Source organism: Labrus mixtus, chromosome 5, assembly GCF_963584025.1.
Source record: "Labrus mixtus chromosome 5, fLabMix1.1, whole genome shotgun sequence".
Taxonomy (NCBI): Eukaryota; Metazoa; Chordata; class Actinopteri; order Labriformes; family Labridae; genus Labrus; species Labrus mixtus.
In genome coordinates, this window is record NC_083616.1 from 14,089,716 (window position 1) to 14,115,744 (window position 26,029).

Here is a 26,029-nt window from a genome sequence, read left to right on the forward strand (position 1 = left end):
GATAAGGGAATTCCCTTAGCAGTTGTTATTGATTCCGGTGTTTACGGGCGAATAGTTTAGTGCCGTTTACAAAACAGAACAGATGCAGCCAGTGAGCAAAAAGGTAAACAATTGCTGTGTGGCGGGCTGCCAAATCCCCAGTCTGATGTATTAAACTCACGGTGAAGAGCATTTCCCCTTTGGCTGCACTTATTGCCACTTCATTTCCTCTTCGCTCACATACACACACTCTTTCTCGCCATCTCCTCTCTTCTCTGTGTCGCTCTTTCTCTCTTCTTCCCTTGTTTATATGAGGGAGGGAAAAAAAGAGGAAGGGCGTAGGGTGCTTTTTGCCGTCTGGCTATTTTCTGTCCTTCTCTGACCCAAGAGGCCCAGTTCTTCCAAACAGAGCCATTAGTAGGGGGAATTGCATGTGTCTGACATGGCCGAAAACCAATTATTAGACACTTTATACCAAATGATGCCCAAGTCTTTGGGGAATGGGCAATCATGCAATAATTTAGCCACTGATTTAATTTCTCTCTGGCACAGCATCTCGCACTCTCTCTCCCCCATTCTCTCATTCTGTCTCTCTGTAGTGTAAATCAGACCATCAGGAGGGGTGGTCTGACTCTCTCTTACCACAGGCCTCCAGTCTCTTATCATGTGATCACAATATGCTAAGAGCTTTCTGTGTTTGTGTAGATGTGTGTGATGTAAGCATTTTCTTCATCATATCCAGAAAGATAAGGCAAGAGGAATTTCAGAAGGCAATTTTAGAACATGTATTAAACAATGGAAATGTATACTGCTTTACATATTGAATAAAATGTGGAATCAGACAGTTTGGAAAATTATTTTTTTCAAATACAACAAAGTTATGTTGTATATCGTTTTTTATTAACACAATATGGGTACTTTATTAGTAGGCTAACCTACCTGGCAAGAGACAATAATCTTACTGGGAAAATCGGTGTTATTTCCCGTCTGGACATAAGGCTTTTCATTACACTTTTAAGATGACAAGAAACTAGTTAGAAAATCCTGAGAAACATCAACATTTTTAGCCAGGTGCTCTACTTTAAAAAACAGGGGATGACATGTGACATGGTCACTTTCCATGATAGAGCTCTTTCTGCTTTGGCTATATTTACATAAAGCCCATGTTGGCACATTTTTACATTTATTGGTTATTTCCTGACACTGCAGGTTGATAGTCATCATAAAAAAACCTATCTTGTATAGGATATCATCATATGTTAACCCCTCCATAACATTGGTATACTCACGATTGGCTTCTAAAGCATTCATATTAAAGCAGTGGATCAAATGCATTCTTCCTCCTTGTCAAACCTTGCTCTATCCCTACACATATTGTGGATAAGGGGCCTTAGGTCTAGTAACCCCATTTCTTTCCAACTCAAAACTAGCAGCCCCCCCCCCCCTTTTTTTTTCAAACTAGTAGTTCAGAAAAAGTCAAGTAAAGTCACTTGAGGCAACTTAACAAGCTTTGTGCTTCTTCTTTCATAGAAGTACTCATCAAGACATAAAGACACTTGAATTTTGACTATTTACAATATTTAACATCAATGTTGCCATTCTACACATTGTACTAGACTCATCTTAAAGTTAATTTACAGCTGCATTCCCTTGGCAGGTAATTTATTAAAATTTACATAGGTATAAAACATCAGAGACAAACTAGACTATTACACATATATCACTGTAGCACAGATCCGTAGAATATATTTTTTAAATTCAAAGCCAAGATGTAAAATTCTGTTTGTTTTGTAAAGCTGCTGATAGAACAGCACATTTTAATGTCTTAAGGCATGGGGGTTTCACTGAGTTGTGGCTTTCAAAGAGAAAGCTGACTGCCCAAAGACAGTGCAATGGAAATATACAGAACAATCTCTTGTTGAAGATATTCTTGTATAGGTGTTATGACCATTTTCCCAGAAACACAAATGTTAATGTTATAGACTCACCATATTAACAAAAAAAAATAACCTTTATAACCTGTGTTGTGCTTTGTTGAAACAGATGTTAACCAACATACGCAGAGGTGGAAATATCAATAATGACTAAACCAATGTGTATGTGCTGGTTCATTCTTATCTCAATTCTTTTTTCTTGTGTCCATGTTCTCTGTGTACCTGTGCCTTCTAGTGTACTCATAGGGTGTCAAGCCGGTTTGTGCGGGTGCCTTTGGCTAGGTCTATGCATGTATTTGTGTGTAAGTAGAGAGGCTACGAACCCCTGTAGACCTCCTGCTAGGCCATGTGACAGCTGGGGTCCTCCGCTTCTGTTGCGGCCCACTGCTCACTCAGACAGCGTTATTATGGGAAGCCTCCTGCAGTGATTCACCCTGACACATGCACACACACATACATACACTCAAATGACACAAGCTTTAGTCTCTTGTGGCCCTTTTCCTGGGTGCTGTCCAACCAGGCCACAGCAGGGGCCACCTGCCCTTCACAGAAGGGGAAAGTAGTAATACTTGATATCTCAATTAACTTGCCTTCGGAAATAAGGCCTTTCTGTGGCGATGGTGTTTTAGTGGAGGCATAGACGCCAATAAACTTTGTTTTTCTGTTCACCTCAGTGTCAGTTTTTGTGTCTGCTTTCTTTGTGGTGAATATTGTCATGACAGTGAGATCGGGGTCAAGATATATCTGGCTTCCTCGATGTACTTGAACCAAGCAGTCAGAATGAAAAACATTGAGGAACGTATTGTCTTGATGGAAACATTTCATTAAAACCCACTCGTGCCTAGTGCCCTTGTTCACGTTACTGTTCACAGGCCCTCAGCGAATCAAGCTGAGTCTTCATCACAAAGTGCTGGCTGCTCTCAATAAACCAGCCATATTTGTTTGCACTTTCTCATTTGAAGGTGCCAGGAAAATGTTCATATCCTTGAGTTGTTCAAGAGTGGCACACAAAGGCTATTGTGTGTAACGCGGGGAAAAATAAATGGCAAGCATAATACACATTCTCAAGGGCCATGAAATACATTCTTCCTTTTTATTTCACTGGAACCATGATTTAGAGAAAACGTATGCAGACACTTACACACCCACATAGTTAATACTCAAGTCTCATTAAAATTAGTTTTAAAAAAAAAACCATTTGTGTTGTGTCTTCCTGAAACAGGGTCTGTTAATCCTCTACAAGGACTGAGAGACAGTAACATAAAGAAGCAACATCCTTATAACAGAAGAATCATTCAAAAATACTTAAAACATAATAACACGACAGCATGCGTGTCAATGTGTATAAAGTCAGACTGAGATATGATCTGGTGAGGAGCTGCTCTTAATAAATAGTAACAAACGCTATTCCAAAGTAGCATCAATCCCCACAAGCACCTTCAGCGCCTCAGCTGAGCTATCTTGCGTCACTACAGAACCTCTATCCCCTGCTGAAAAGTGCTTTTTCTAAGAAAGAGTTCAAAGAGCTAGAAAGGGTGAGGAGAGGGGGAAGCATTGGGGGTGAATATGCTTGTTATACATATTCTAATTCAATTCTTTTTTATCTAAAGGGAGCTGCAGACATCACCATATGGGGAAATTAGTGGAAGTGGTATTCAAATCGGTGCTATCAGAATGGGGTTGCAGAGTGTTTGAACAGAATTTCACAACCTCTTCTTCACCCCTGTGGTTGATTGTTAGGGAATAGATTGTATGTGTGTATGCAGAGGACTCGGAACGAAGGCTTTTGATGTTCTACAAAAACATGGATTGCCTATGCATGCATACGTTTGAAAATCACCAATACCATATGGAAATGTAATCATGCATTTTTAAAAGGGTATTAAATGAGTCTTAATCACACAATTTTCTAAGTTAGCCGGAAATTAGTGTGCACACTTACATGTGCTCAAAAACAGCTGGGCAGACATGTTCACATGATACATACTCAAAGGTGATTGAGAACACCTACCATACATATCGTAACCAATTATACGTACACAGCAACAAAGAATCAGATTCAATCCAGGCTAAATATAAGATTAAGAAAAATGTGCAACTGCACTATACAGAACATAGCTCTCTGTTTTTGTTTCTTCTTCGGTGTCAAGGGCTTCTCAAAGCATGAAATCATTCTAACATCATCTAAAGCTTATGCAAATTCAGGTCACTTATGTTTAAAAGAGAGAATAAAAGCATCGAGCTTGATTGTTGAGAGAAAAATATGCTGTTTTCCTTAATATATTTAATCTAATGTAGCTTTAATTTTGAATAAAATAGAAGTTTAAAATATTTGACATTTCCTCAAAATCACTGAAACTGTAACTGCTGTATATGAAAAAGTTAATTTCATTATTAATGTCATTTTGGAAAAAGCAACACACTCATATACAGTGACACACACACACATGCAGACATGCCCGCCCGCTCCCCCGCAGACTCAGTCAGGTGTGTTAGTAAGGTTTAAAGCCTGTATTGTTCCTGACCAGCCAACCTGTCTAGCACATTTCCCAGTCTCACTGCTCACCCCATTACACTTGGAAAACTGCAGGAAAATGGAAAAAGACAAGAGAAAAAAAAAAGCGAGAGGAAGTGCCGTCGGAGAGAAAAGGGAAAAAAAGGGAAAGGGGGAGGGAGAAAAAAGATGGCTGAGACCCTTCACATCTGTCTCAGTACAATGTCAGAGCCTGCCTTTGAGTCGGTGGGGTTAAAAGAGGAGGGAGATCTCGCTGTGAACACTGTTAAATGGTTCAGTGGTTTGACAGTGGCTGATGCTACAGACAGCACATCTCCCCTGGGAGCCCGCACAGTCTCCCAGGCATGGCTCTTATCAAAATATACCTACCGCCTGCCCTGCTGCAGAAATAAACAATAACACAGCGGGGAAGGAGGAAGAGATCTAAGTCATTGGGTGCTTGTGAAAATAGAATAATTTTCTTTCTTTTTTACCATTGTCATTATTGTCTTGACAATTATGGGCGTAGCATACAGTATAGACAGTTAAGTGTGAAAGCAGATTACGCATTAATGTTCAATCCTTGGCTCTTAAGGAGCCCCGGGTGTTTAGGTGGTGGATATTTGGCTTTTTTGGGGGGGGGGGGTGGGAGGGGGGTGGGGAGACTTAAAACACGAACAACAACAAAAAAATGTATTCCCAGTTGTATCCCTCAAAGCTGTGTTGCAGCTGATAGTCAAACACACACATACTCACACACTTAAAGCAAGCACAGGCAAAACTGCTCCATTTTACCATCATTACACAGCACGGGTCCCCCGCTCCCTTTGGAGCCGTGTTCTGCCTCCGGTGCTACATTTGACGGTTTGTTGAGCGGCACGTAGGTGTGTAGCCTCCGCCGCGTTACGTGATCAAACAGCCCAACTGACGCATGGCCAATTATCCTGGCTGCCTCCTCTCATCTCACATTTAAGGAGAGGGAAAGTAAAAACCAGAGAGGGAGATGGGAAGAGAGAGATTGAGGGAGGGAGAGCGGGTGCAAAAGACGCGAGGCTGGTGGTGTGTTTATCGAAGAATGGCAGATGTAAAAGCACTCCTCTCCCCGATCCGCAGGGAAGCTGACATGTGCACCATTTTTGAAAAAGTAAACAATGGCTCACATCCTTTACATTTTTTTTGTGAATCTTTACCCCCAGCAAGCTGTAAATAGGCCAATATGAAACAAACAAAGAGAATATGTTGGGAATTAAGAATCGAAAGTGACACAGCGCGTGAAGGTCCGCGCTCTTCTCTTGTCAGAGTAAACAACATCACAGCGACACATATTAAAAGTACCTCTTCAAATTCCTTTTTCTGTCAAAGATCCATTTCGCTATGAAACAATGTCGACAGAATGTTGAACCAAGCTCAAATCCTTTCTGGAGAGTTCTTTCAATGTGGCTGTATCGTTCTATTACACTAAGAAGGTTAAGACAAATCAATTTCCCTTTTCCCACTATAAGAGCATGAGAACGGGTCAAGGTGTCTAGCCTTGTCATCTTTACTAAACTTTGTTTGGTTTAGTTTAGTTTTCATTTGAGAGGAACTTGCATTGAGACAACAGCATACAGTTCCAACTATTCTCCCATGTGGCACAATGCTTATTGCCATAGGTTCAAGGTGTAGGAGTGAATGAACAGTGGCTTACACACACAGTCGACAGACCTTGGATTTGGCACAGACATTTCCTTGGACCAGGACTCGTCACAGTCATAGATAAACTATGTGGTAAATAGTGTTTAGAGGTAGCTTCTAAAGGAGCCTTGGCCCTGGAAGTGCTGCTTTTGTCTTTTTGTTGGTAAGGAGGAAATTGAGGCAGACAGGAAAGAGGGCAGTAAAAAGAAAGCAATTACAACGGGAACAGCAGTTACTGACAATCTCTTACAGAGGCCTTGGCTCTGGCACAGATCACTACACACTGCAGCTGAAAAGTAACAGAAAAGTAAAAATGGTGAGAGAAAATTGTCAGCCTTTATTGGGTAACAGTAGGGAGCAGGAGGAGAGGACTGAAGTTTAGATTCAGAGAAACAAGCTGTAATTGCCATCTGAATAAAGTACAAATATCGACACACAAGGAGAGCGGGAGGAAAACAAAATGAGCAGAACATGTCAAATTACCATTTGATTAGAAAAAAAATGTAGACAAACCCACTTACCTACAGTCGCCCGAGATCTTGCTGAATATTTCTTGATCTTGCTGCCGAGCGTGGTGTTGTCCCTCAGGGCCGTTTCACATTCTCTCTCCATCAAGGAGGCCAGTTCTTGAGCCACAGTGCTGAGGTAGGCTGCATTTATAAAACCCAGGATGGAGTGCGGTTCTGCAAGTCTTGAAAGGACATGGAGCTCCTCTGTCAAGGCCTGGGTCAGAGCTGGGACCGCAGAACGAAAGCCAACAGCCAGTCTGTCAAAACCAGTCTCACCACCGGGGCTCGAGGTCAGAGCAGAGAGTAGAAGAACCATCACAGATTGGCTTCTCAAACCCTGGATAATTAAATCAAAATATAGCTCTGTAAAATCACAAGTTTACTATTGTGTCATATTTGTACAGCGTTTCAATAAAACAACCAAATCACACTTAGCTGTAGTCCGGATATCCCTTGTACGTTTAAATATCAGTTATTGATATTGTGGAATATTTATCAGGAGTGTTTCATTAATGCATTAACACTAGCATACCACACCTGGTAATGTGAAAGCACCTCTGACTCAGGGTAAAGAAAGAACAGCTGCTGCAGACAATGGACCCGCTCAATGATGGACAGAGTGGAGATATGTTTGTGTGGATGTTCTGGGCTGCGAGAAGACAGCCGGTCCAGCAGGTGGCGGCGCAGTTGGATACGCACATCATCCCATGCCTCCTGATACTTAAAGAAACAACACAATGGAGGGTAAATTGCAAAAAGTACACTGATAATCCATAACAGTCAATCAGAGGGTATCTTAATAGTCATCTTTTGGCATGAAAATTGACATCATTCTGGTATAATAAAGCCTAGACAAGTGAGTGTGTCAATATTTTGGTAAAAAACTTGATTCAAGGTTCAGATTGTCCGTTACACGATATTTCCGTGCCTATACATATATGTTAGGACCAATAGGTTGTTTTAGTTTCATTCTGTCCATAATAGCCAAATTAAACCCTTTTCTAAATCAATTACAATTTAATTGACAATGGACAAAATTCCTTGAGTGCATGTTTTAAATTCCAAAGTTCAGGTGAAGCTAATATGCTGGCTCATAATAATATTGCTTAAGTTGACATTGTTCAAGAAAAGACACTGATTTAAAAACTACATAGATTACCTCTAATGAGACATCATCTCTGACTGTATGTACCAAGTTGACTGAGGAGGTATTCAGTTGAGGATGAACGGAGGATGAGGTGGAGAAGGTTGAAGGGGCACAAGGAAAGCAGACGCCACACTGGGAGGACAGATTCAGCAAGAATTGAAGGGCCGCCTCCTCTTTGCCCTCCTCGTCAGACCTCAGGTACTGTTGCTGAGTGGAACAGAGGGAGAACAGTGATGTCATTATTACTGTAGAAAGAAGAAAACTATCTGAGGTTAGCAGCTGTGAAGACTGCAGGACAAAATGGCCTTTCATTAGACACATCACAATACTGCAGAGCTGACCTGAAAGGTCAGAATATGGATTTTCCTGATCTAAAAGTTATGATAATATTTGCAGACCAATCCATTAAGTATGTGAAGAACTACCTCCTTAAATCTAGAGGTGTTTTTTTAACAGCTCATGCATAGATAGCTAAGTGTTAATAAGGTAATGTAATGTTATTTCAATTCATTGGATCATTAAGGATACTTGGTAGTATCAGAGCATATTGATACAATCTTTCTCATCAGCATTATCACAGTTAGCGGTCTAGCTTTGTTATCAGTAAAATAAAAAAAGTAATGTTATTATTAACATTATCATCATCAGTCAGTGTCAAGCTGCCTTGATGTATTACCAAAGCTTTGAAGAAGTCCATGAGCTCTTGATGTCCTGCGGAAACGGGCCTTAGACTGCTATGCGCTCTGAGGTTTAGCCACTGCAGGCACTCTGTGGGGCTCGGCGGACGCTCGCCTGTCCGGGAGTCTCCCATTTTGGCCTGGAGCTCCTTTAGCTGCTGTTCAATGCTAAGACAAAGGAAGAAACATTGTGTTAGTTGTGAGAGCTAGACACTCTGAACGAGTATCCATTTCAAGGACAGGGTACCAGAGAAAAGCACAATGCCACATTTTTCTAATAGTAGAAATTGTGTGAAAAATACCAAGGTTTTGGAAAACAGGAAGGTATAAAAACACAAAAAAATGTAAAATGTTGAACCTAATTTTGTCTCAGCTTCTCAGAATTTCAAGATAGAAAAAGGCAGCTTTGACCATATGACTGCTATGGATCAGATCTGGCCCATCTTATATTCTCCTATGTGCCATGTTTTCCAGCATTCAGTTGTTCCCATTAATCTAAACAACTTTTTAACCCAGCTGTGCTTGAAAAAAAGTGTTTTGACTGTCCCGACAGTGTCTCCAATTTGAAAGGAGACTCTCAAGAGATTAAACACACCCAATTCATTCTATCGAACCCAACTATAAACACTGCTGCAGCAACACAAGACTAACACGCAGTCATCCAAACACATGGACCCCATAGACACCATGTTGAAGATACACATGGACCTACACACTCCATCACGCTTAGCTCTCCTTCACTGATTCAGTGTCCGCACCATGAGATGACAGACACAGAAGCATCAACAGTAATGAACACAGACATCAATGTATCAGTGTGTGTGAGTGTGTGCTAAGCATTTGGCGTGAAGTGGTGTTACAGGCAACGGCAGGCATCTGAGACACACACTACTTGCTGCTCACGTCTTACTCTTCCCCTTGACACACACACACGCACGCACACACACAGCTCTTTTGATTTTAACAGGCTGCATCAGCTATTCCGCTTCCCCTTTAATATGACGGATTAGAAATGACATCTTTGAGCTCGACATGTTTAGTCATTTCCATGCAAATCAATGCATATATATTTGGCCGTGTAAGGCAGTGTGTAAGTGTGTGTGGGTGTGTGTGTGTGTTTGTGTGAAAAGGGGCTACATACCCGCTTAATTAAACATGTTATGGTTTTGTGAATACTGTGATTGTGTTCACATGTTCTTTGTCTGAACGTGTCTGTGGTAAAACATACAGGAAACATAACTAAATATTTCTTATCTTCACATTTAACTAAATCCGTAAATAAAATATCAATAACAAACTTGATTTGCTGCAGACCTATACATTCTTGTATATGTGTCTGTATTCATGGTACAGGGCCAATGTGTCATTTCCCCATCAGACAGCTCATCCCGTACTGCAGGTCTATAAACCACCTCCTGCCTGCTCCTGGGCCATGAACGCATCCAGATGTCTCACAATGGCAACACATTAAATAACCGTTCAATCTGACACACTTTGCTTTCAGAGGGGAAAACGCAGGGGGATAAAATGTTATAGACTGTTACAAAACCGTTATCCTCTAGGTTCAACACTATCATTCTCTCTCTCTTAACTATCTCCTCTATCTCTCTCTCTCTCTCTAAGATAATGTCACTTTTAGTCTCTTGACACCAACTTGCTGACTGATTGAAACCTTGATTGTAAAGCAATTGCAAAACTACCAAACTACCATTAAAAAAGGTATTTAACATTTGTTTTCTTACCTTACCCTGTGTGTGTGTGTGTGTCTGTGTGTATGTGTCTGCCTGTTTTTCTGCACTGCTTAATTGATTATTTTATTTGAAAGAAATTGCCCCAACGTTTGACAGATTGTGTGGGTGCAGAATCCCTTAACTGTGCTCGCCCAAAGCTTATAAGATGTAAAACACAGCTTCGGCAAGGTCAAAAACATAAACGGCATGGCTGAGAGTTGGCTGAGGGTGTAGGGCGTAAAAAGAAAAGACAACTTTTAACAACACAAAACTGTTTATTTCTTTGTGTTATCTTTCACCAATCCATGGTAACGTAAGCCTCTTTCCCACATGCACTGAAACTGAACATTTCTGGAACAGGACATTTCCCAGAGTTGTCCTTCTACACATTGGACATATTTGTAATTTAGACTAAAGAGTGAAAAAGAACATGCTGGCAAACAGGAAAGTGTATGAAGCAGCTTCATTACATGCATGAAGACTGAGCCTGCCTCGCAGTGGTCTCAGGATGTAAACGTCATCATCTGCACACTCACTTCAATATCACCTTCTGTGTTTACACATCCGCTCATCCTGACTTTGTGCAGAAATCTTATTAGGAGGCTTGTCATCAATGGTCCGGATAGGGTCAGGGTGAATAATGTCCTCATGGTTCAAACCATTTACTTTATATATGTAACACACCCAACTCCCAAACATGTGGGACAGTTTGCAGTGTGTGTGTTAAAGGGGCTCTACAAATCATTTTGTTTATTTCTGTTTGGAGTTTATAGTTCTCACTAAGGCATACTTAAAAAAATACGAAGAGAAAAAATATATATATTTAAGAATCAATGTGACGTTAAGAAATGTAAAAAGGAATGACGAATTAGTTTATGTCACATGACATGTTTTACAATGACATCTCTCTGTAAATTAAATGGCAGCATGTGTGTTTATGGTACGTCATAAAAAATGGATGTTCATTCTGGGCTCCACCCCAGGACTTAACACAGACAGCAGGTTTAGAATGGGCTTCCATCTGTAGCTCACTTTTCACCGACTCTCTGATGTTCATTAAAAGCAGGAAATGTAAGTGGACTACATTTGGGAAATGAACTTGATGGCTTATCTTCTGTTAGAAGCTGGATTAAACTTCCCAGGACCTCTCTTGGTTACAGCAGCAGCACAAGCCTCCTCAGGTACATTCTCCATCCTTTCCTCCACAGTTTTTTTTCCCCTCTTTCTATCGCCAATCTCTCTCTTCTCTCTCCCTGAAACTCGTACTTTCCTGATTTTCTTTACTCGATCCTTTCAATTACCTCTCCTTAGGGCCTTCTCCTGTAAGTTATAAAGTCAATGTGGATGGTCTGTGTCAAGAAGTCCATCCAGCTCTCTACAATGTTGCGACCTTTGGCCTGCCAGTGGAAAAGCTACCTGCAGCCTAATCAACTCGGCAGGATTAGCTCGGAACATGATGACTTCCCCCTCCAACAGCTCAGACACTGAGCAAAGAGACAGAGAGGGAATGAGAAAAGAGCAGGGTAAAAAACACGTAGAAAACAGAAATAGTCGTGGAAAATAAAACCACTCCAGTTTCGGAGTAAAGACGACAATGGACAAACCTGTAATGGCAAAAACACCGGAGCAGAACTCAACAAAAGAGCTGCAGAATGAGAAGAGAGGCAGAGGAAACCAGGAGGAAAGCATTCTTTAGGCCTCTTGACAAACATGTCAATCATCTTACCCTAACACATATACACTCACACTTACACTTTCACTGCCAAAGTGAAATCTAATTGTTTTTCAGACCGGCCTAGCTTGACAGTCGACACCGCAATGGTGCCCCCCCCCAACCTTCACCACCGCTGAGAGAGAAAGGGAACAACCGGAGGTCTTTTATTAGATATGATGGCACATTTCACAGCTCTGTGACTTACAGAAACCCAATCCTGCGATTAGTCAGCGCTTTGACGTTATCTTAAGTTCCTTGTCAGAATTAATTTAGTGTGGGTGGGCTGCTGTGGGGCTGTCTGTCTGTCGCGCTCCGCTCTCTCTGCATGCCTACAGGAGGTGGGGAGGGGAGGCATCGGGGGCAGGCATGAAGATCTCTTTCAAGCCTCAGCTCCAGTCAGTGCCAAACCGGCCGCCTGAGAACTAAATATCTCCTCCATCAAAGGGCCCCATTCTGCGAGGGGGAAAGGGAGTGAATGGGTTTGAATGAACAGGCTGAAAACAGATCCCGTGCTGGCCAAGCCTGTCGCGCACTTAGTGCCCTGAGCCCCCAAAGCCAGGCCAATGATACCGGAGAAGAGATACAGCTGATATACTAACTTAACACACGTGTCACGCACAGCTAAACACAAAATCAACTACATGCTGCGAAGGCTAGAGATCAGTATTTGTGTGCATTGAAAAGGAACCTTGCACGATATTGTAAAATTCTGCAAAACCCTAAATATCTGAAGTACTGACACATACAGAATCAAATTCAAAACTACTGATATTTAAGCCTGATCAAGATTGGCAGGCCAATAGTAAAGCCATTTGCCTTGCCAGTATGAAACCAGAGGCCAGTGTGCAGTCTCCAGGCCTGTGCTGACACTTCATTAGAGGTCTTTTACTGGTGGTCCGACCCCCAAACTCTGCACCGCTCTCCCCTGTCCCATCTGATGAAAACTGATGGATTACAGCATTTCAATTTGGTGGAGCAGGCTCTGTTGTCAGCCTATCTTAATCTCCCGCAATTAGGAAGCAGCTCTTAGGCAGATATGTGACATCCGAGAACTGGGAGCAGGTTGAAGTCCTTCACGGTTGTGTCCTGCTCCATCTCTCGGCTTCCCTTCCTTTCCTCTACTTCTGTAATTTGTCCCACTGATAAGTCAATTAGGCAGCAGGTGAATAAGCTGTAGTTGCTTGTGGTTGTGTGTGTGTTTGTGTGTGTGTGTGTGTGTGTGTGTGGGTTATTGTATGTATCTGGAGCCCACCCTGGTTGGGGCAAAAAAAAAGAGAGGCCTTGCTATATTTTGTCAGCCTGGATACCTGTCCTGAAGAAGTCTGGGAGGAAGTTGGATGCAGCCTGACAGACAATGACCAGTGGTCCCCCCCATGGCGAGAGGAGGATTGCCTTATTTTTAGCCCCATTCTCCATTATCTGGATGCTTTGTTCTCATAATGGTTATCCCTCTCCCATCTGCAGGAACACAAAATAACCCTTTAATGCTTAGAAAGCAGAAAAATGGCCAGGCCTTCAGTAATAAGCCTTGAATTACCTACCCAAGGGTTTTCGTTTCAAGATGTGGAATCTTCAATTATTATGTTCCCATTTAGAAGAAGGAAGGAAAAAGAGAGAGAGAGAGAGAGAGAGAGAGAGAGAGAGAGAGAGAGAGAGAGAGAGAGAGAGTCGAAGACATGAGTCCCAGTCAGACACTAATGGTGCCAGAGTGAGGCTTTGTTCACTTGCTACATTTAGTCTGTCCTTCATCATCTGCCCTCAGCCTCACAACGCCAAAAACGATAAAAGACCTGAAATATAGATTTCTCTTTTTCTTCTCCCCCTGATGTCTCTCTTTTCATCACTTTGTTTGTGCTCTCCAACTATCCCTGTGTGCCATCAATGACAGATGTCTAAATTTCAGTCTTCAGGACACAAAATCTAATCTCAGCTGTTACATAAGATTATTCCAGAAATTAATAGAAATGAAAAAAGATTCATCCTTTTATGTAATCAAACACTTGACAACAAAGTCAGAACCAATGTTAGCTATATATTTATATATATATATATATATATATATATAAGTAGATACTGTATATATTTTTTAAAGTTTGATCATGCCCTTTCTCAATACAATCTAAGAAAGAGAAGTAGAATGTAATCACAGAAGATAACATTTGAGTGAAAGGTGAGAACAATGTTAAGTGGATCCAAACACACACATTTGATGGTATAAAAACTAACATGCACACTCGCACAGAAAACAGTTTGATATCCTTGTATTTATACTGTACATACATTTGTACCTACATTTATTCACTATATAAAAGTTTAGACAATTCCTTTCATTTCTTTAGAATCCTTCATTGTCACATTTGATAGTTAAATGATGCTTTAAACACTATTTTTAACTTTTATCTGTAGCTTTTATGTTCCTAAATGTTTGTATTCAGTGTGAGATCCTGGCTGTGATTGTAGCTGAAGTGATAATGTAATCTCCTGTAAAGGATTAATAACATATCTTTCTAATAATAAAACAATCTACTTGTTACCCCTAACCCCTAACCCTAGCCTTGAATGTTTTCTTTGTTGAAGTCATAGTGTGTATGAACCTGCAGTATAGTGAGTATCATATCTATGTGTTTCTACTTGTACATGGAGGTCATAGTCAGCTTGCACTTTTTACGCATTGTGAAATGTGTCAGAATTTTACAAACTGTTCTTTGCCAAAACTTCCCCTCTGACTCTTATTTTACAGTCTTTTATGATCACATTGTTTGACTATTGTTTGGGTACAAGAACACAGATACTAGTCTTTTTGATCCCTCTGCACTGTTGCCCTTCTGAATTTTAAATAAAGGCTTTGTTAGACACAAGGCCAAGAACTTCTCATAATTAAGATTTTCTTTTTTAAATCCATTCACTACTGCTAAACAGAAACATCTTTTCATTCTCTATTGAAAGAAATTTCTTCACATTTGATTTAAATCTTCAACGCAGGTTCAAAGTTGAGATTTTTGCATTCCGGGCAGTAAGGGTTTTTCTTAAGGCTCACAACACATCACCTCTAAGCAAACTGTGTTTACTATTCACTTTTGACATCAGTTTTCATTGTGAATTTCTAAAAAACTAAAAATATGACTGGGTTAATAGATGTCTTCATGAGAGGGAAGAGAGTTAGTTAGAAGAAAAAGAAAGTGAAACTTCACCCATTTGCATTAAGCTTTGTATCATTAGAAACCAGGTAGTATTTTTGAATGGTCGTGCATCCCGCCCTCATTTTCCCCTGAGATGTGAAATCTTTGTATTTCTAAGTCTGAAAAGGAGCTTCCAGTGACGCAAAATGGAACTGGAAACTGTTGCGGTTAGCAAGGTGAAACTACAACGCTAGTTCCTCATATTTTAGACCACTGAAGCTACAGACCAATCACAGATCAGTGGGTGGGAACTCACTCCCAGAATTGAAACTTAACGTCCGCCATATTGCTTGGAAGCTATGCTAACAGGCTCAATGGAGAAAGCTGACAATGGCAAAAATATATAAATATAGTGGCGAGACGGCTGCTCGCCGGGAGCCCAGCCGCCGGGAGTTCGGCCGCCGCGAGCCCGGCCGTGGGGACTGGTAGTGTCGGTGCGCTCACTGTTTTCCTATGGACACAGACATAGAGACTGTTTTCTGCCAGGAATTTCCAAGATCAATTCTGGAAGAAATTTCTGAATCAGTTGAGGAAACGGCCTTATGTGTTGAAGTAAATATGTCTGTAAATGTTTTTATTACTATATTTCTACTGCTATACTGTATATTTTGGAGAAACTGTAATGATCGAATTTCCCTCTGGGATTAATAAAGTATTTCTGATTCTGAACTAGAGGACCTTAGTGGGAGTGGCCTGCAGTGCTTTTTAAATAAGATGGCATACCAGTGTAAACTATTTAACTGGTGTTTTTCAAGTCCATTTCAAATTAACCTTGCAAGTGTCAGAATCGTCATAAAAAAAAAAACAGAGCCTGACTACACACCTTCACTGTAAGCCGTCTTTCCCCCTTACTCTTTATCCACAATGAACAAGTTCTGCAGAAGTGAGGAAATAAAATCCATCACAATAAACACGCGGGAGCTTTGATTATGTTTGTCGAGGTAATTGTTAAACATTCATTTTATTGTGCCTGTGATTTCCTTTCAGACTAAATTGTGCATTGTATCGCACTCCACTTTCTGTCATTCAACCCGAGATCCAAAGAAAGAAGTGGGAGACCCTGCCAGATAATAATCCCATAAAAGAGGCTGCTTTAAAAACTTTACTGTCGTGTCTGTGTCTTCTTATTTGGGATGCCTCTGTCAGCTGGGGGAGTGCTTAGTTTCAGTCTGGCTTTCAGATCATAAAGTTTAGACACTAAAGGTGTTTAAAAAAAAAACAAGAAAGGGGGATTAGGGGAGATTGGAAGAAAATTATAAAAGTAGAAATGGCATAACTATTACCATTTCAGGTTAAAAAAAAAAAAAAAAAAACAAGATCAAGAGGGCATTTTAAGTTAATGCTTTTATAACTCTGACTGACCTGTTGGCATTAAGATTGAGTTTCTCCTCTGTGTCTTTAAGTAGCTGTTCAAAATCTGATGCACTGGAAACCCCTGGAACCAGCAGCTCCACAAACGCATGGTCTTCAGGGAACTCCCCCGGCCACTCCATGTTTCTAGAGAAAAAATAAACAGATAGGTGACCTTACTGTATGAAATGAGAAACACTACACATGACATCTTTCCGTTTATAAGAAATGTAATGAGAAAGACAGCACTGGTGTTCGCATTAAATTAACAATTAAAGGTGACACCAAATAACAGAGATCCGGAGGGTTTTTATTATCACAGCTGTCTGTCAAGAAACTAAACACATCCTGCACACACACACACACACACACATACATACAGTCATGCAGACTGAAGTAATTTGAAGTTTCCTCCAACAGGAGTATTATTAGGGGACACAAATCAATTGCACCAGGAACACCTGCAAATAAGGAAGCTTATCATCAACAAAAGCAGTTTCTTCCCTCAGATCCCCTGATCAAAATGCATTGCCTCAGCCTCTCACCATTTCCACCTCCTGACACTACAGTGAGTTAACACAGGAAAAAAAAATAGACCAAATAAATAAACAATGAGGTGAGGTGCACTTCAGTCAAGGCTTTAAATAAACAACTCATCTCCTTACGTCTCTGCCAGAACTGAGGGCCGCCCCCCCCCCACCCCCCACCCTGTGGTGCTTAACGCTCATGCTAACAGCCAATCCCACGCCGGTGCTGCGTTGCTGGGTCTCATATCAACATTGTCATCAACGCGAGTCAAGTGGAAGGTAATGGAGAGTGTCTGTGTCAATTTGGCTTTCTCACACTCCTCCGCCTCTCGCCCCTTTTCCTCGTCATCTGCTCTGATTTTAATAATCCCTGTCAAACTCCAAACAGCTCCCCGCACTGCGCTCCGCTTCTTCGCCGCTGCACACAGTCTGTGCCACTCTCCCTGACAGGGCAGACAGGAAGCTCAACTTTCATTTAGCCTGCACAAAGGGAGGCCTGTCCAGCTGGACAAATATTATTTTCCTCCACTGACAGCCTCACCAGTTAAGCTTGTCCTTTATTATTTCTCCCTCTCTTCTTCTCTCTTACTGTTTCCCCTCATCATCATACTCCCTCCACGCCGCTGTTTGAGAAGGCAGCCATTGCTAAAAGGGAAGAAGATTTTAAATCCATGGATTAGGAACTCAATATTGTAATTATATGGGCCGAGCCAGACAAGCGGTTTTAAATAGTGTCTGTTTATGCCTCTCTTTATGTGTATGAAAGACAGACAAAGCAGATGGACAGCAGGTCTGAATGTGTACACTGTATGTCTTCTGGGTGTTTGCCTCCTGGTCTGCCGACAAATCATCTGTTATCTTAACCACGAGTGTGTTACATGTGAGTGTGTGTGTGTGTGTGTGTGTGTGTGTGTGTGTGTATATGTCAGGATTCTCCAAGCAGCACACAGGGCCTCATTAGTACTAGACTTTAAATCATCTGGTCTCCATTGTCTTGTCATTAGCTCTTTACAAAGCAGATGTTGGAGGAGCCCCTGTGTGTTTCACAGTGTTGCAACAGGGACAACTGGGCCAGGCACTGAGACATCCACTCCACATCTATTAGAACATGGGAAGGAACAGTCTCTCACACACACTCTTACACACACATCACTGTCCTCTCTCTCTTGCCGCTGCCTGTCTACCCCAGCCAGGCAAACACACAGGCCCATTTACAGTAATGAGTTTGTCCTGAAATATTTAGCAGCGCGTCCCCCAGGCCACCGCTTTAAAGCCACTTAGAGCATGTCAAGTTAAAGTCAACATTATTTTAAAAGGGGTACCTAACAGTCGGCTGTGGAGGAAACATAATAAATTAAATAGGTGCATATTCTGAGATCACAACACAGCTGAGAACTATCTGATGCATGCCCAGGGGGGAGCATGGCTTCAATGTGCAAACATGCACTTCTGCTGCAATGCACTGCTAAGACTGATTGTGTTTTCCTGCACAATAAGTCATGTCTATGTAGTGATGGGCTTTAGCCTCATAAGACTTGATACAGTGACAATTCTGCTCAATTTAATACGCCCTTACTCTTGTTAAATAATATATCGGCCACTTTTTATCTTTACCACAGGGAAATGTGAGGTGATAATATCTTCCTTAAAAACATTTATGACTGTGCAAGAACCTGGCGTCATCATAATAAATACCTATGTGGTTATAGCATAATTCATGACTTTAATCCTGCGTGAAGGCAATGAGTCAAATGCAACTACTAACATTATTCAACATTATTAGGCAGTTCATATTTTGTAGCTCAATGCATCCCGAATGATATACTTCAGGAAAGCAAAACACTCCTCTACTAAAGTGCGTACTACAGGAGAACTTAAACAACAACCTCTTAAACATAAAGTTACATGGTATTATTATTATTATGATTGTTATTTGTCCAGTTTTTATGTTGTGTCTTCACTGTGATTGCAGCTGCTGTGATGGTGTAATTTCCTGCAAAGGATTAATTAAGTATCCATTTATCTATCTATCTATATAAGGTTACAAAGAATCTGACAGGGAAAAAGTAAATATAAAACATGCATTCGAAAGATGCATGGTGCTCAAATGGTCACAAGCCTCAGTTTTTTGCATTATTAATTAAACTCAAGTGATAAATATTGTTGGCAGATAGCCCAAAGTACCCATCCAAATGTACGAGACCCATGAGAGAAAAAAACTCAGTTAAAGATTTTATTGTCAAGCCAAATAGCCAAAAAAAAATGGTTTGTGATTACCAATGACAAAACAGCAGAACATCACCACATATGAGAAGCTGGAGCTTGTGAATCAACTACCTTTCAGGACAAAGGCTTAAGAATATGTTTAAACTCATTTGATTTGAATTTGTGTAACTAATTCCTGTTGTCTGGCCTCAGTGCAAACCAAATTGCTGATCTGTGTAGAAACAGATCAGTGAGAGCCCAGCTATTGACTTGTTTGTTTTTTTAATGGTGTTTGGTTGGCCATATATATCTTAGCTATTAATCTATTTATTATTTCCAAGACATCAGATATCCGTGAGTGTTTTTTAACAGTATTATAGTCTAAGTATTTGGAATGATTTTCACTTATGACTTTATGATACAAAGAAAATGTATAATCAGAATTCATGTTTTTCAAAAGTTTAAAAATGTCCATTTCCTCACTATGGCTCGATAATATTTTGATCATTATGATATAGTCTTTTTCTAGAATATGATTGTGTTATAATAAGAACATGAGTGAAACAGCGAGCCCTTGAACCGTAATGCAGAGCTGTTCACCTGAGTGGATCAGAAAGGGGATAAAGTCGGTCCTGCAGCTTAACGCAGATCACTCCCAGAACAGCAATGCACTTGTTGATTTTGATAGGTTATCTGAATCCTTCTCATGTGGTACATTCTCTTGAAAAAAAACACCATAGGTCAAGTGTAAAGGTGATGTAGGCTGTCTTACCTTTCTCAGGATCTTTTATATTCCTCTCTCCACCCAGTGTTGTTACATGTAGGGGGAAGTGACCAGCGTAATTTGCCTTAACTTGTTCTTGACATCTGTCTATAAGAAAATGATCTTAATCGATAATGAAATGTAGTTTAAAGAATGTGACTGTCATACTCAGCGATCGTAAACCGGACGAGAGACAGGTGGGGTTTTTTGCATACAGCCGTGCGATTCCACAAGTCTCCACTTCATTTGGAAACAAATCATTGTTATCGATCGTTAAACTTGCAAGTTAATCAAGAGGTGTTGCATGTTATCCAGTTGTCGACGGTGTTATTTCCGGGGGATAGAAAGCGTCCGTGACAACGACCCGGAAATCGAACTGAAAACTTCCGCTCGGTGGAACAGTCCAAGTGACAATCCGAATAGGGGGTGTCGTCAACCACCGTGCCGGGGACAGGTGTTACTTTTCACAATATTTTCCAGCATTTCGTCGAACAGATGATTATGGAGCTGTTCTGTGCGTTACTAAATGAGACAAAGTCGACGTATTCTTTCGAATAACTGCAATAAATATTTGTAATAAGAAAAATCTCCCCTTACCAAAGTAGTAAGCTGTGCAATGAAGCTGTAAACACATGGTAGTTAGGCGGTGGTGAACTTCTGCAACGTTTATTAACTTTGATAAGGAAAATTGCTGATGAAACTGGTCGAAGGTATTTGCGGAAGAAGCAGGCCGACACTGGTGTGAAACACTGGCCATATTTGTGTTGGTGTCGGAGTTTTGGCAGCTCCTGCATACAGCTGGGAGGACACAGTCATCATTAGTAGTATGAGAAAGGTACAGGATCACACACCAGTCTACTGTGTAGCTGTAAAAATACAGTCTAAAATATACTGTACAGCTGGACATTTAGTTCTACAAAATGATCAAGAATCAATTTGTTTACTCCGAGACTATAAAATTGTTTTTGCATGCATGTACTGTATCTAAATTCCCAAACAACACAGCCTAATGCTGTGTTATTTACAATGCATATATGTAGACATTCCAAGTCATGTATTTAAACACGAACTGTAGGATAACTTTCTTTATTCTTCTTGTTTTATACAAACATTTGTCAGAGTCAACATTCATTTTATGTTCCTTTATTTCTTTTTCCTTGCTAGGATGGCGAGCTCCACCCGTGTTTTTCAGATCTCTGGCATCAAGAACCGGGACAAGAAGAGAGCTTTGGTCCAGGGAATCCGGCAGCTAGGTGGAACACACATAGGTGGCTCAGTGAGTAGTGATCCCTACGAAACATATTTATCAAAAAAAAAAAAAAATGGCTACGAATCAAAATAACTATGGCTATAAAATGTTTGCAACTTAAGAACCGAAATAATGAACCCTGAGCTTTTCTTTGAACATCGAAGAGTTGACAAATGCATATTCACTTACTTGAAGAAATGCAATGTTCAGTCAAACAGTTCAGAAAGACATTTAAAAGTAAAAAAGGATGCCACTTCTTCCACTTGTGGGACATGATCAGCAAAGAGATCATTCTCCCCCTTTGTCCTAAGTGCTTGCCAAAAGTGTTTGCATCCCCAAAGTTCCTCACAGAAGTTTTCACCTTATCATCAAGTTATTCCAACAGATGTAGATTTTGTTTGTAACATGATGAAAAAATAAATCTTCAGCGATCACCTGCAGTTTATTCTTGTGTGTTACATGTTCGTACACTGATGCTGTCATCATCTAGGTGTATAAGTGTGAAAGCACCCATCTGATCATCCCCAAGGTTCTGTTGAGTGAGAAGTTTTTGGCCGCCTGTGCGTCAGGTCAGTTATGATGATTTTGAATATTAAAGAATCATATCAGGCCTTTCTGATGAAACACAACAACAGCTTGTTCATTTTTGAAGGTTGACATAACAAGACCGTTCTCTTTTTTTTTTTTTTTTAAATAGGAAAGTGGGTTGTGTTTCCAGACTATGTGTTGGAAAGTGTCAAGAATGGCACCTGGTTGGCAGAGGGACCCTTTGAAATCTCTATTCCCACTGGCTCCACGTCTTCCTTCTATCCCGTCAGACAGTGGAGGAGGAAGGTGACAAGTGGGAGGCTCAAAGGGGCCTTCCAGGGCTGGAGGGTCCTCCTAATGGTCCAAGACCCCACCAACTTGGCCGTGTTCAAACGGTGAGGCGACCTTATACTCACCATCGTAACAATCTATCTTTATATTTATAAAATGTTAGTAAGTATGTTACCAAATTGATCATTTTCTATTGTTCCTAGGCTGTTAAAAGCAGGCAGGGCTAAAGTATACCACTGTCCTCTTCCTTCATGTGCCTCTATCACTCATGTTATGGCAAAACCAGTCACTGATGACTCCAAATCCCACAATGCTCCTTGCTATCCTGTAAGACACATTGTCAAACATCTCTTTGGGGTAAGTTAGACTCATTTAAGCCTTTGGCATTTGATATGATTAGTTTTTAAATTGACATTTTCAAGTGACATTTGGTTTTCAGCTAATTGCAGTCAGTGCGTTCAAAGGTTTTTACTTTAGCTAAGATTAGTTTCTAAAATGTGTTACTTTAAAAGTTATCCATCCATCCATCCATCCAATATCTATACAGCTTGTCCTGTTCTGGGTCGCGGGGGGGGGGGGGCTGGAGCTGATCCTAGCTGTAATTGGGCGGGAGGCGTACTTCAGAAGTTATATCAAAGCTATTTAAAGTGGAGCATTTGTTTGAGTATATTGTATTACGCTGTCTGCTTTTTTCATATTTGGCAGAGCAATTATTTGGATGTCTACAACATAAAAGATGATCTTCCAGTTGAGGAAAGGAAGGCGAGTTTTGTCGATGCTGACTTCTCTAAACTGGAGACAGAGCTCAGGGATTATGTCATCAAACAGGAGGTATGTATTCATTTCATTTGTTTAATTGTAAAACTTTTTAAGAGTTTTCAATATAATTGAGTTTACAGTTGGACAGTGGCTCAATAAACTTTAGTTTCTTCTGGAATTCTGTTCACATCAGTGACCTCTTTCAGCTATGTTGTATGCATTTGACATTGTTAATGGGGTCGTTCACTACAGGGCCGGCCGAGACTGTGCTTCCTTGAATTTCTTGGTTACCATGACCCGTACCATCCGCAGTCCCAGGTAGATACTCGCACATACCTGCCCACCACTCACACACAACCGATGCATTTCTAAAATAACTGTGTTTCATCAAGAAGATCAGGTCATTCAATTTCCTTTATGTCATACATTTCAATGGAAAGTGACACTAAGAGCGAGGGCGCATCATACTCAGGTCACCAATTTAACCAGCACTGTCAGCTGATCTGAGAGTTTTGATTGGCAGGCCTATTAACAATACTCTCCACTGTCCTGTCCGCACCTTACCCAAGTGGATCTCCATCAGACTGCTATTATAAGTGCTCGTGTATTTCCATTCTGTACTTTCTGAATCCATATGCTACTTGCCAATAACAGACAGTCAGAAATGACCCCCAGGAACTTGTGATGTCCATTCACTTCCTATTTCCATTACCCTTCTGCCCTTGCCTTTTTCCTCCTCCTTCACCCATCCGTCTCTTTGAGTGCAATGTTTTCCGTCCTTTCCATATACCTCTTACATTTCATCATTGGTCTTTTATTCCTCCAGGCTACAGAAACAGACTTCAGCAATGTTGGAAATATGATAGAGTGCGGGCTCTTCATTGAAGCCTTGGACTCAATCAGGAGTGCTGTGTACCCAGGTCTGCTGCCACCAGCTGCTCATCTGGTTTCCCTCATAGACTACGCACAGCAGGTGAGACCAGCATTACCAAAGTGCAGGAATTCCCACCTGCTGCTGCCTCAGCCTCAGGGTGTTCATTAAAGTGAAACTGGATAAACCACATTTGTTTTTTGGAACTACCTTATCTGCATTGAAGATAATTAGACTCAACTGTCACCTAAATTTCTCAACCACTAAAACTCACTTGTTGTCTGTTTACAAATATGACAGGGAAATGCCACCCCTGTCTTCCTAAGACACATTCATCAGGTCATGAATAACCTGCTTGTTAACAACCCTCCCTGGCTGGCTCCCAGCACAGGAAAGAAATATTACAACCAGGTACTGCAGTGCCCTCGGTGTAAGACGGGCATGTGGCCTTTTCTAGAGACGGCCATCAGGTAACAAAATGTCAAATTACATAAATGTACTTTTACATACTGTACGTTTTAATATTAAAAATATATATTCTTTATTTCATGTTCCTCCATATGTGTGTACTCCTTCAGCTACTGTCTCTCCAGTGAGGTCACCTGTCACCCGCTCCCTGGGCCCGCCCTGCCAACACTGTTACATTTCTACGGGGACCTCTTGGATTTTTTCCTCAAGGTCTTCCAGGGAGAACTCCACTCTATCACTGCCGGGTAACCACTTAGATTTATTCAGTGTGGGAGATGGGGTTGATTTTGTTTGGTATTGCAAAGTCTTTGTCCATGCAAGAATAGTGAGCGGCTTCTCAGATAGAACTAAAAAGTTACAAAGTGTTAAAACATCATATCTTAATCATCATCATAGTTGATTAAAGTAGTCCTAAGTATTGATATATGTGGATAAACTATGAGAGAAATATTGCCTATGATTTATTAGAATAAATTGTTTTACGTTTTGTTTTTTTGTCCCAATCAAAAGTTTTTGTTTATCAGCCATGTCTGCCCCTCTCTGATTCAGGGAGTTTGTGCTGCCTGAAGGAACTGGAGTCTCTCAGTCTTCAGCTTCAGGTTCTTTGCTGTATGGAACCTTCTGGACTGTTTGGGAGCGCTCCACGCTGTTGTCCCGAGCTGTGAAACAACTTCTCCAACAGCTGATACAAGCTGCAAATCAGGTAAATACTCATGTATGAATTGTTTTGATTGGATGTTATGGTACATCTTCCAGTCATTCCACTCCGTGCAGCTCGCCCACAGCTTAATGTTCTTTGTCTCCACTGAAGGAGCACAGTGCAAGGGATAAGCAGCAGGAGCCTCATGTGCTGCACACCCTGCTGAACCTCCTGTCCGTGTTGGTGGAGTTCTGGTGTCAGCAGAACTTCAAACTGAACCTGAGCCTGGTGGAAAAGGGTCTCAAAGACCTCGCAGAGCACTTTGCAGTTATCAGCCAGGGTATGACGTAAAACTCTATTAAGTACAGAAGAAGAAAATCAACAAAGAATATCTGTTTTCATTTACCCTGACATTTCTAATGTGGTTTGTCTTGTGTGTGTTCTGCCTGCTTGTAGCAGTCTGTTTTTTTATTTAATTTTGTGAGCTTGTGATCATTATTTACAATTGAATAACAATATTTAGTAGTAAAAATAATACATAATACATTAACATATTGAAACACGCTGTGTAAAACTTGAAGTTGAATTTTTTTCTTTTTCTTTTGTCTTTCTAATTTGTTTTTCTCTCCTTAAAGACAAATGGATTCAGTAACAGTGTCTCATGTGTTGTCACTCTGTTTTGAATTTTAGCTTTGTCTCCAGTGATTCTGGCTAATGTGGTTATCAGGATTCGCTCCACCAGGCTGAAACTGGTGATGGCCGACGCCATATTCAAGAATCTTTGCAGAAGTAATGGATTCACAGTTGGAGATGATCCTCTCTCTCTAAAGAAGATGGTGTGTGTGTGTTTAAAGTTCTTGTTCTTCACACAGCTCCCATTCGGTGCCAGTGGGAAACCTCATTGCTTTGATCATTCCTGTCATCATTTGCCCTTGACAGGGTTAGTCGTGATTTGAGACACGCACCTCTGACTTGTGTGAGTCACAGCTGTTATTTGTAGCTCTGTCCAGTAAGAGATGAAGACACTAAATAATATTGTGCAAAATAGCTTCTATACATAATATTGACTCAGGCAAACAAGTCACAGATAGTGCCATTAGCTCTGTTTTCAAGTTTTAAAAAACGGGATAAAACTATTTCTGATAAATGCACACGTTCTTTCCTTTTTCCACCGTGCTTTTGTGTTCTGATTGAAGGTAAAAATATAGTCATTTCAATTGTGCAGTGAGTATTAAATATACAACATATCCTTGCTCAAGAGCTAAAGCCTGGTGATATGATGACCCATTACATTACAGTGAAGCAGAGCATCTACACACACACATTAACTTGCAGTGTGAG

At 40.8% G+C, this 26,029-nt stretch overlaps 3 protein-coding genes across 4 annotated transcripts in view; 1 reads left to right on the top strand and 2 right to left on the bottom strand.

The window, feature by feature from the left end:
- kiaa0825 (KIAA0825 ortholog) overlaps positions 1 to 20,214 on the bottom strand; it is a 116,437-nt gene extending 96,223 nt beyond the window's left edge. The window contains exons 1-6 of the mRNA XM_061037966.1: positions 19,892 to 20,214; positions 16,400 to 16,534; positions 8,414 to 8,582; positions 7,750 to 7,944; positions 7,128 to 7,310; positions 6,603 to 6,927 (exon numbers count right to left, since the gene is read on the bottom strand). Coding sequence (XP_060893949.1) covers positions 6,603 to 6,927; positions 7,128 to 7,310; positions 7,750 to 7,944; positions 8,414 to 8,582; positions 16,400 to 16,530 — 1,003 coding nt within the window. The 5' untranslated portion in view covers positions 16,531 to 16,534; positions 19,892 to 20,214. The remainder of the gene's footprint in view (positions 1 to 6,602; positions 6,928 to 7,127; positions 7,311 to 7,749; positions 7,945 to 8,413; positions 8,583 to 16,399; positions 16,535 to 19,891) is intronic.
- Positions 1 to 26,029, bottom strand: part of mctp1a (multiple C2 domains, transmembrane 1a) — a 229,893-nt gene that overhangs the window by 49,668 nt on the left and 154,196 nt on the right. The gene's annotated exons all lie outside the window — the stretch shown is intronic.
- slf1 (SMC5-SMC6 complex localization factor 1) overlaps positions 20,558 to 26,029 on the top strand; it is a 30,762-nt gene continuing 25,290 nt past the window's right edge. The window contains exons 1-13 of the mRNA XM_061037965.1: positions 20,558 to 20,717; positions 21,047 to 21,158; positions 21,622 to 21,700; positions 21,829 to 22,054; positions 22,154 to 22,307; positions 22,656 to 22,781; positions 22,962 to 23,027; positions 23,536 to 23,682; positions 23,881 to 24,050; positions 24,159 to 24,293; positions 24,598 to 24,751; positions 24,860 to 25,028; positions 25,379 to 25,524. Of these exons, the coding sequence (XP_060893948.1) occupies positions 21,048 to 21,158; positions 21,622 to 21,700; positions 21,829 to 22,054; positions 22,154 to 22,307; positions 22,656 to 22,781; positions 22,962 to 23,027; positions 23,536 to 23,682; positions 23,881 to 24,050; positions 24,159 to 24,293; positions 24,598 to 24,751; positions 24,860 to 25,028; positions 25,379 to 25,524 (1,683 nt within the window). The 5' untranslated portion in view covers positions 20,558 to 20,717; position 21,047. The remainder of the gene's footprint in view (positions 20,718 to 21,046; positions 21,159 to 21,621; positions 21,701 to 21,828; positions 22,055 to 22,153; positions 22,308 to 22,655; positions 22,782 to 22,961; positions 23,028 to 23,535; positions 23,683 to 23,880; positions 24,051 to 24,158; positions 24,294 to 24,597; positions 24,752 to 24,859; positions 25,029 to 25,378; positions 25,525 to 26,029) is intronic.